This window comes from Saccopteryx bilineata, chromosome 5 (genome assembly GCF_036850765.1).
Source record: "Saccopteryx bilineata isolate mSacBil1 chromosome 5, mSacBil1_pri_phased_curated, whole genome shotgun sequence".
Lineage (NCBI taxonomy): Eukaryota > Metazoa > Chordata > Mammalia > Chiroptera > Emballonuridae > Saccopteryx > Saccopteryx bilineata.
In genome coordinates, this window is record NC_089494.1 from 212,466,614 (window position 1) to 212,477,587 (window position 10,974).

General features: G+C 35.9%; 1 protein-coding gene across 1 annotated transcript; it reads left to right on the forward strand.

Moving 5' to 3' along the window:
* Window positions 1-436: 436 nt before the first annotated feature.
* Window positions 437-9,561, forward strand: JCHAIN (joining chain of multimeric IgA and IgM). The gene is made up of 4 exons (XM_066232817.1): window positions 437-594; window positions 3,386-3,512; window positions 7,828-7,908; window positions 8,574-9,561. Exons 1-4 carry the CDS (start codon window positions 531-533, stop codon window positions 8,776-8,778), a joined length of 477 nt encoding a protein of 158 aa, XP_066088914.1. The 5' UTR covers window positions 437-530; the 3' UTR covers window positions 8,779-9,561.
* The last annotated feature ends 1,413 nt before the right edge of the window (window positions 9,562-10,974 follow it).

The window sequence follows — 10,974 nt, forward strand, 5'->3', positions numbered from 1 at the left end:
TTAAGCTTATAAAATAACTGAAAGTATTCAGAATATGTTTAATATATGATATAGCTTGGTTAATTAAGGACTAGAGGAAATAATTGACATAAGGTGCAATTGGGACCTTAAGGAGCTTTAATTCATCTATCCTCCTTCATTTATTGTTCCAAGCACAACAGATGTCATACATATTAGAAAACTTTGTCTAGGTAATAAAGTTGAAAACCCTATTTAAACATTCTTAATGGACCCCTACCTTGAAATTATTATTAGTCTTCTGCTTTAGTTATACAGAGTCAAAGCATAGCTTTTGGGGGATGCTTTGGAAGAAAATAGGTAAATTGGAGCCATATATTTCTTTCCAGTGCACTATTAGCAGTATTAAAATTTCAGACTCCAACCGCAGTTTTGATTGGTTTTAGTCTGTTAGCTGCCTGGAGCGTTATTTTAAGAAAGCAGAAGCACCATCATTTGCACGCTCCTTATAGACCACACACCTTAACCCTGACATTTTTAGCTCCAGTTTTCACAAAAGAAGTGAAGACAAGATGAAGAAGCATTTGCTTTTCTGGGGAGTTCTGGCCATTTTCACTAAGGCTGTTCTTGTGACAGGTATGTGGTATTTTGAAAATAAATCTGGATAAAAGGAAAACTGTAACACAGATCTATTCTTCAGATTTAAACATTAATGTATGTTCTTTGGTTGGCTAGCTAGCTGGTTACTTTTTTTCTAACATGCCTTAATCTTTATATGGGCAGTGATCTTTATGCAGACAAGATGCATTATAATTCTTTTTATTTCTTTTCTTTTCTCTTACTTGTCTGCCTTCTATAATCTAGAGAATAAGAATATATATATTTCTGGGTAAGTATTGATAGCTTTACTTATATGAATATCCATATTGAATCTTGAAAATCAGTATTCAGGAAAAATGAAGTAATAATTACTGTAATACAACATAGAATGCATTGGGATATTATTTCCCCAGATAGACTAGTATTAGTTCTAAAAACTTTCCTGGATATGAGCCTACAGATTTATTATGACCCTTTAACAATGTTTAATGGTCTACAGGACCTATAACTTGATGGCTATATTTCAGGTATTTTGTTTATTAACCCTTCAAAGGACTAGAAAATGGAATACATTTTGAATATAGAACTGCCATTCATCTAGAAGGGCACATGAATTAGAAGTGATTTAATTTGGCTGGATTGTTTTTAATACTTACTGAGCTTATTATTCTTATTTGAAAATTGAGTATGATATGATTAAGAAGGATCATTTAAAATATATTTTATACTAATTTAGCATTAAGAATAACAAATTTTAAATAATATTTACAATGTAAAGATAGCAGTAAAATATGTATAGTATATGTATCCATACATATATTTATATAAGTAGACAAACACACATGTATACATGTATGAGCTATCATTTATTGAGCACATTTTATGTTCTAGGCATTATGCTGACTACTTTACATATACTATCTATTTAATTCTTACAACAACCATTTAAGGATTGCTACTGTTATAATTTCTGACATACAGTTGAACCCATTGAGACTTAGAGAGGCCAAATATCTTACCTAAGGTCACACAGAAAGCACATAGTAGGTAGAACCCAGGCCCTCTGATCCTATAGCCCATACTCCTAACTACTATCATATAAATATTTTGCCTGTGTAAGAGAATCACCTTTTAGTAAGTTAACTATGTTCATATATAGTATGTGTTATGAAATCTATTTTCTTACTTGTTTGAACTGAATTAAATTTAATGTGATAACTATTTATTGAGTACCTACTAGGTCTCAGGTGCTCCTGGAATAACATAAGGCATAATGTAAGGCACCATCTTTAATAATAAGTTTATTAGGAAAAATGCTGCCTTTCAGGGGGAGAGAATGTTAGAATGTTACAAGTCTTGGTGAATTGAAAGTATTTGCACATTTTCTAGTGGGTATATTGGGCTGCCTACTACTTTTATATAACAGAAGTAATGTTAGTTTTCTCCACTAGGTTTGCAGTTAGAAAATAAATGATATGTTATAAATAAAATATAGATATATTCTATTTAAGACTTAATTGTCAAGTCACATACTTGATTCAATTTTGGGGGGCCAGGCATTGCTGGCTTATTTATTTTTTATTGAGAAAAACATTTAAGTCATGAATACAGCTGTAGAGAAGAGGATATCATTTTAGTTATTTTACTTTTCAAAATGTTAAGATGAGTTATATGATTGTCTTGAGTTGACTTCATAATGCTTCTTCTCCAATACCGTACAGAGTTTCATCAGAAGATTTATTAAGAAGTTATGAATAATGACATAATAATGCATTATAAAGCACTTCAAACAATTATAAGTACAATAATAATGATCTTAAAATGTTTTTGTAATGACTTTAATTATTAAGACTGAAATACTGCAATTAGATCTTCTCTGTTCTGGTATTATATCCGCAATAGACTGCCAGTAACAGTGATATCTATCGCAGTCACTTATCCTTTATAACTTGAATTTATGTGCTATTTTTTTTTCAGTTGTGGCTTGATGGGAGAAAATTTTAAAGGTTGCTTTAGCTAAAATTATAGGAATAAAAATATATTTATCATCATTATTTAATTAACATTATTAAATAAAGCTGTTATTAACTTTTCAAATATCTGTTAACTGATCTAAATCCAGATATTAATAAACTTTATTTATTCTTCACACTTACCAGACCTCTTTGTCTAATACTCAGATTAGACAGTAAAGGTTGACACTCGGAGGTAATGCTTTAATGATCATCTGTGTATTCATTCATTTATAATTTTCTTTTTGCATTCATACATATTAAATTAAATAGAGATTGTACTTCTCAATATTTTCTGAATTGTTTTTGATTATAACACTTTACATGTATACATACTACAGCTTTTAAAATAAATCTTATAAGAAACATTAATATAGCACCTGTTTTTAAATTTTTAAAAATATTTTTCCAAAGTGAGAAGCAAGGAGGCAGGCAGACAGACTCCCACATGCGCCCGACCGGGATCCACCCAGCATGACCACCAGGGGGCGATGGTATGCCCATCTGGGGCGTTGCTCCTTTGCAAATGGAGCCATCCTCAGCACCTAGGCCAACTTTGCTCCAGTGGAGCGTTGCTGTGGGAGGGAAAGAGACAGATAGAGAGAAAGGAGAGGGGGAAAGGTGGAGAAGCAGATGGGCGCTTCTCCTGAGTGCCCTGGCCAGAAATCGAACCAGGGACTTCCACATGCCGGGCAGATGCTCTATAGCACGTATTCTTTTATTTGATTGAATCATTATATTATAATAACCTGATTTATTTGAAAAAGAAGACTATAATTAAGTTTAAGAGTGTTTAATACATTTTATCTTTCAAGCCCAAGACAAAGAGGAAGTGACTGTTCTTGCTGACAACAAATGTAAGTGTGCCCGCGTTACTTCCAGGATCATCCCTTCTCCTGAAAATCCTAGTGAAGACATTGTGGAGAGAAACATCAGAATTATGTACGTGGTACTCTATATTTCATCTTTCTGTGTTGTAAGCGGAGATACTAGCTATTGTTTGCATGTAATGCTTGTGTCTTTGCTCCTGTTTTTGATGGGTAGCACCTGACATGAGGTTGAATCTGGTTAATGGGCTTGAGACAATTATGTACAAGTTGGGAGTAGGAACAAGGTTTCACATTGCCTAAAACCAGTCATAAACCAGCCAGCTAGATCAAATGATTACAGCTGAAGGTTTAGATCTAGTCATCAGCATGCCTGGTTTAGATGGAGCTATTTCCATTTGAATCAGAACTTTTAGTTGCTCTTGATCAGTTCAAACTGAAACATGAGATAACACTAGAAGTCTTACTTTGTACCATATCTGGACTACAGAGTATTTTACATAGTACTTAGCTGTCTGTGTAAAGGTATAGACTAATCAAATTGGCTAATTTGATTTAGTCTTCAATTGTACATTGGACTTCAGGAATTCATTTCATTTTACACACAGTCCAAATTATAAACTATGATTTTCAATAGCCAAAGTACTAGTAATATTTAAGAAATGAGATTTCTCTTGGATCCAATCAGTAAAGTGAGCACTTTTGCCTCAACAGTTTCCCTCCTATCTAGTACCTTTTATTGGAACAATGTAGCATTCAATTCCATCTAATCAGTGGAAGAGGAATATAATGTGTTTAAAATTTTGTTTCAAGTTCTGGTTGGGTCACTTAACAATTATGTGCTCTTATATGCAAGTTATTTATCTCTTCTAATCTTCCTCTTTAAATAGGGGGAAAATAATATATATTTCATAGGGCTATTGTAAAGATAAATTGAGATCTATCCCTTTTAGAGAATGCATCGTTCCTGGCATATTTTCAAAAAGTATTTGCTGTTATTTATCCAGCTAACCTACGTGCCAGTTTTCATTATGTCACTATACTTCTTAAAATACCTTTGCTGGTTTACCCAACCTCGTTAAATGTCTCGGCATTTGAACATAACTCTCAGGCTCTTCTGTTGACTTTTCTTCACCTTATGTTTGAAAATCCAGGAATATTGTAGTGTCCCTGTTTTTCCACGCTCACTGTGCTCTCTTCCTCTTCTATTTTTGCATATGTTGTTCCTCTGCTGAAGAACCCTTTCTCCTGACCCTCTTAGCCTGATTGACTTCTCACCCTGCAGGTCTTAGCTCAGATATGTCTTCCTCTAGCAGGTTTTCTGTGACCATTCAGACTCTAAACCACTCAGCTCCCTATTAGAGATAGAAAAATTGGAGAAGCATGTAACTCGAAGGGATGGCATTCCTATGATATTGGCACCTAAACCATGTTGAAGATGAGGCACAGTCTTTTGTTTAAATCTTCAGAATTTTTAAATGGCACTCCATGTTTCTCTAATTCATTTTTTTCTTTTATGACTATTCTTTTTATGATATTATATTGTTTTCTGAATTCAGATAGTTCAGTTACTGCATCTACTTTGCCTGCTATCTATTAATGGTTTTCTGATCTCCTTTCTGAAAGTTCTGTTATTGCATGTCATTATGGCATTATTCCCAACTCCATCACTTACTAATGATGTGACTTCTGGCAAGTTTCTTAACTAATTTGAGCCTGTTTCCTATATTACAAAAAAGGAATAATGGTATGTTGATATACAAATATGCTTTATCAGGTTATGAGGATTAAATGTGATCAAGGGTAAAAGCGTCTAGAATAGTGTTTATTTGTCCCATAGCAGACATTAATACATGTTTATATTCCTTTATCTTTATTAATATTTAAAGGCTTTTCTGATATTAGTAGAGCCTTTCAATATAATAAAGAATAGATCCAGGCCCCGGCTGATTGGCTCAGTGGATGAAGCGTTGACCCATGGGCTAGAGGTCACGGGTCCCACCCCCACCCCACCCCCATCCTGGTCAGGGCACGTATGAGGAGTGATCAATGAGTGCACAACTATATGGAACAACTAAGTGCAACAACAATTGATGCCTCTCTGTCTTTCCTTCTCTCCCCTCAAATCAATGGAAAAAAATTTTTTTAAGAAAAAGAATAGATCCATTCATTCATTCTACAAACATTTATTAAGTGCTACTAAATGCCACTGAGGATTAGAGTTGGAGGCCACTGGAGAACTTACAGTTGACTAGGGAGCTATAAATAGTTAAAAAGTCAATTGTAATACAGTATTGTGAATGCTTTGACAAGAATAGGCATAGGATGTTAGAACAAACCCGGTCCAATCCTGGGGCAGGTGCAGAGTGGCAGAGGAGGCAGGAAAGAATGTCTGGAGGAAGTGGCGGGAGCGGATGATGGCTGTCAGCTGGCTACACGGGAGTTACCTGGGGAGGCGTGTGGGGAGTGACAGGGTTCCTGGGCGAGCTAGATCATTGTAGGAAAAGGAAACCGTTGCTGAGAGGACTGGGTGAGATCATCATGTAACGTGTTTAGTGTAGTACCAGGCACACTGCAAACCATAAATGTTAGAACTGTTCCTGTTTTTGTTGCTAAGACTCAGAGATGCTCAAAGCATGGATAATTTGTGGAATTGCAAGCTGGCATGCAGTGTAAAGGGGGTGGCATGCTGAGCAACGAGGCTGGAGAGCGAAAGGCATTAATGAGGACACCCTGTTATTTGTGAGGAGACACTGTAGGCTTTAAGCAGAGAAGGAAATTAGGCTTGTATTTTATTTTTTATTTATTTTTAATTAATTTTTACTAGGGTGACATCAATAAATCAGGGTACATATGGTCAAAGAAAACATGTCCAGGTTATCTTGTCGATCAATTATGTTGCATACCCATCACCCAAAGTCAGATTGTCCTCTGTCACCTTCTATCTAGTTTTCTTTGTGCCCCTCCCCCTCCCCCTCCCCATTCCTCCCCCCCCCCGTTTTTATGTCCCACCTATGTATGGAATCATGCAGTTCTCGTTTTTTTCTGATTTACTTATTTCACTCTGTATAATGTTATCAAGATCCCACCATTTTGTTGTAAATGATCCGATGTCATCATTTCTTATGGCTGAGTAGTATTCCATAGTGTATATGTGCCACATCTTCTTTATCCAGTGTTCTGTTGAAGGGCTTTTTGGTTGTTTCCATGTCTTTGCCACTGTGAACAATGCTGCAGTGAACATGGGGCTGCATGTGTCTTTACGTATCAATGTTTCTGAGTTTTGGGGTATATACCCAGTAGAAGGATTGCTAGGTCATAAGGTAGTTCTATTTTCAGTTTTCTGAGGAACCAAGATACTTTCTTCCATAATGGTTGTACTACTTTACATTCCCACCAACAGTGAACGAGGGTTCCTTTTCTCCATAGGCTTGTATTTTAGAAAGGCCGTTTTGGCAATAATATGCTCATGCATTGGAGGGGCCGAGACTGAAGGGAGGGTATTGCCGGAAGTGGTGGTGTCCTGAACCAGGAGGGTGGATTTCACAGCTGCAAAAAGTGAGAATCAGTTGAACTCTGAGATGGATTAAAAACACATTTTAACAGAAAGGGAGGACTCAGGAATGGTATGTAAGTTTTTGCTTGGCTATTTATAGGGGTATTATTGCCAAACACTGAGTTAGGAAACAAATTTTTCTTGGTTTGTATCTTTTTGGTAGGGACGAGTGCACATGAGGAGGATAATGACATAGAGGAAAAAGAGTAGAAGTTAATGATATTACCTGAACTAGTTGATAAGCATTATCTGATTTCTCGTGGAAATGACTGATCAAGAGATTTGAATTCCAGCTACAGCTTTACTACTTTGTAGTTGTGTGATCTTGGATAGGTTTCTAACTTCTCTGATTTATAATTCACGCATCTCAGAAATGTGTGTAATATTCACATCTGTCCTTTGATTCCATGTGCCACACATGCAGTGAGGCACTATAGAAATACCTCAATGGTTTTGCCTCAAGAAATTTACATAGTGTAGGGAAGCAACTGCTCTGTAGACAAATGACTATGACATGGCGCTTGTTATAATACAGATATATGAACTGTAATGAGATACAGAGGAAGGAATTTATTGAGGGGTGGAGAGGGGGGTCAAAGTAAAATCACAGGGAGGGTAAAACTTGAGCTGATTGTTAAAGGGAAATGGGGAATTGCCTATTAAACAGAGATCATTGACAGAGGATTTGTGAGGTTTATATAGAATGGAAAATGCTTAAAATATAGTAATAGTATCATTATGGAGTGCTTATGGATTGCTAAATGTACTAAATGTCCTGATGAAAGAGTAAGTGCTGTCCTGGCAATCTGTTACCAAAAAATAGCAGTATCTGTTAGTTTTATTATTTTGATTTGCTGTTTCTTTTTTTTTTTAGTGTCCCTCTGACCAACAGGGAGAATATTTCTGATCCCACGTCACCAATGAGAACCAAATTTGTGTACCATTTGTCCGACCTGTAAGAGACTTTCCTTCATACTAATACATATATACAAGTTAATAACTTTTAAAAATTAGGTTGTTAGTAAGAATGCTTTAGTAGATATGTTGGGGTGTAAACATTTACCAATATAATTTGAACTTTTGAAGTACACTAATGCCTATGTTAATTATTAGGTATCATCAAACTTTATCACAGATATAAGTTAAGTATAAATTTATTCTAAAGAAGAAACTTTTACCATTGGTACAAGAAGGGCCAGTTTGTCTTAATAGCTCAGTAATTGGATTTCAGACATATTAACATGCAGGTGTTTTTCTTTGGAAACTGTAGAATTCAATATAAGCAATTTAAAAAAAGTTCTTCCTTTGCCAATATAAATAATTTGTTTATTCCTAGTACACAGTTGGTAATAAATCTAACAGAGAAGTTGCTGTATAGTGTAGACTAAACATATTTTATTTGTAATGTGGCTTACTTTTGACTCAGTTTTATAGTAAAGGTTAAACACATGCCATACGCTATTCTGTATTGTAGAGCAGCTGATCTCTACCAGGAGTCACGTTCTGTCCACTGTCAGGTCAGAGCTGCAGGGCAGACTGAGTCTGGATGACATGTACTGTCACGGAGATGCTGCCGCAGCCTTTAATGGGGATTGTCTAATGCACATATTTGTTTTTCAGCTGTAAAAAATGTGAGCCTACAGAAGTGGAACTGGAAAATCAAGTATTTACTGTCTCCCAGAGCAATATCTGTGATGAGGACAATGAGGTCTGCTACACTTACGACAGAAACAAGTGTTATACCAACAGGATCCCCTTCTCGTATGACGGCAAGATCATAATGGTGGAATCAGCTCTGACCCCGGAATCCTGCTACCCTGACTAATTGAAGTCCTTGCGGACCTCACAGCTCCTTATCTTGAAAGGCTCTCCATTTTGATCCAGAAAATCAATAAATTGAATACCAACGAATTTGAAACCATACATTATTTTGATAATGTAAAACTCCCTCCACCCCAAGTAATTGAAATAGTAACAATGTTATTTTTCTCAAGTAATTACTTCGCAACTTGAAGTATTGTATGTTTACATTCTAAATGTTGAATCTCTTACATATCTTTGCATGAAATATGTTCTTAAGAATATAATTTCTAACATTTAAAGTAATATGTAAGGGGAGAAAATAAAACTCAAGGTTAAAAATCAGGATACAGAATTAAATTTCATCTTTCTTTTTGCTTTGCCTTGGAGAGCCAGAGCTTTTTTGCACATTCTAGGTTATTCTCTTTAAAAAGAGTAAAACTGTGCAGAGAAAGCAATATGTAAACACAGGTCAATTATAGGTCTCCATTAGAAAAATTATTGGAAAACCTGTTTTAGAAATATTATAAAAGTAACTAAAATGAGATCTAACTTTATTGTTTATGAAATCAGTGAGCTGAAAGTGACATCATTAAATTTATAATTGAAAATATGTTTTGACACAAACAGATTTGGTAGCAGATTTGGACACAGATTTTTTTAAATAAAATTACTTTCTTTGGATAATCAAGATAGTATGAAATTCCAATTGGAAATCATCAATGTTGTAATTAAATTTAACAAAATGTGTATTCCAAATATGTATTCTCTGGCACAGTTTGAACAATTAAATAGATTCTTAAGCATATACCTGTGTGAAATGATTTATTGGAAAAAAAGTTTGTGTTACCTTTGTTGTATATAAGTTAAATATAATTTATTACTTTTGAATAGTTTGTAAGTACGAAATAATCATACATTAATCACTGAATTCATACATGTACATATCTGAGGTAGCTTTGTGATTTAAAACTAAACTGAAATAAAAAGACAAGGGCCCTCCCAACAAACACAGTGTTCATGATTTTAGTTAACATCTATCACCTCATCCAGTTCCAAAATTTTTTTTTGGTTTCCTTGTGGTAAGAACTTATAGGGGAGATTCTTTCTGGTGTGGCACTTCTACCCTCTGCCCATCTTTGCCTTTGGTTTTCTGTGAGCTAGTACAGAAGTCTTTGTTACCACCTTGCATATTCTTTCTGGTAGGAAAGACTCCTGTTCCGGCATTGTTGCCATCGAATGCCAGCTGGAAGAGCACCTCACACTTAAGAGTCCTGTATGTCGTCCTTCTTTCAGAAGTTCAGTGAAACTCAGAGACCATCGTATTAATAACAATTTAGCACTCACCATCTGCTAGGCATTGATCAGTGCTTGATTAACCATTAACTAAATCAGTGTAAATTCGGAGTAGCTGTTGGCTCTTGAATGAGAGTTCTTGAAGAAAGATGAAAGCCTTTCTGTTAGTTTTACTCATGTTGCTTGTACTAGTCAGTTTAGCAGGGAAACATGAGGGGCCGATGCAGATGAGGCAGCTGTGAAAGGAACCTTTTGGTTCTTTTCAGGGAGCGTGTCTGGCCGACGGCTCTGGTACTCACTTGCCACTGTGTTGGTATGAGGTCCGTGTGCTGTCCCAGTCAACGATGACTGAGAATGTCAGGATTCTAAGACAGGCCAGTTCCTGGGAGACACAGGGTTCCTTCGATAGGTGACTGACTTGAGGACTCCCCTTAGCTTCACTGAAAATTTCTTAGCCATGTGCCACCAGTAGAGATGAGCTACTCAGCCTTCCTTCCTACCCTCTGTCCTCCACATGGGTCTGACCTGAATCAGACAGAGCCTGCTGGCTCTCTCAGCCTTCTTGGGTTCCCACCCCATTTTCTCTTACCGCTGTTTTTCCCAATAAGTCTCTTGTACCTTGAATCTCATCGTGGATTCTGCTCATGAAGGCCTGAGTTACACAGTAGCCAATTATGTGGTATCTGATTTAATGGTGATGTTGATATGGAGCATTCTTCACACGCACATGTGGTTCACCAATGTCATCTCATTTTATCCTCAGAATAACTCTTGGGTTTACTTTTCTATTGTTAATGAGAAAATGAACTCAGTGCGTAATTAGCAATTTGACTGGTTCACTCATCTAGTAAATTGCAATGAAATATCAGTCACCACCATAGCCTTAATAAATGTCACAGAAGCTCTTTGATAATCATTTATGCCC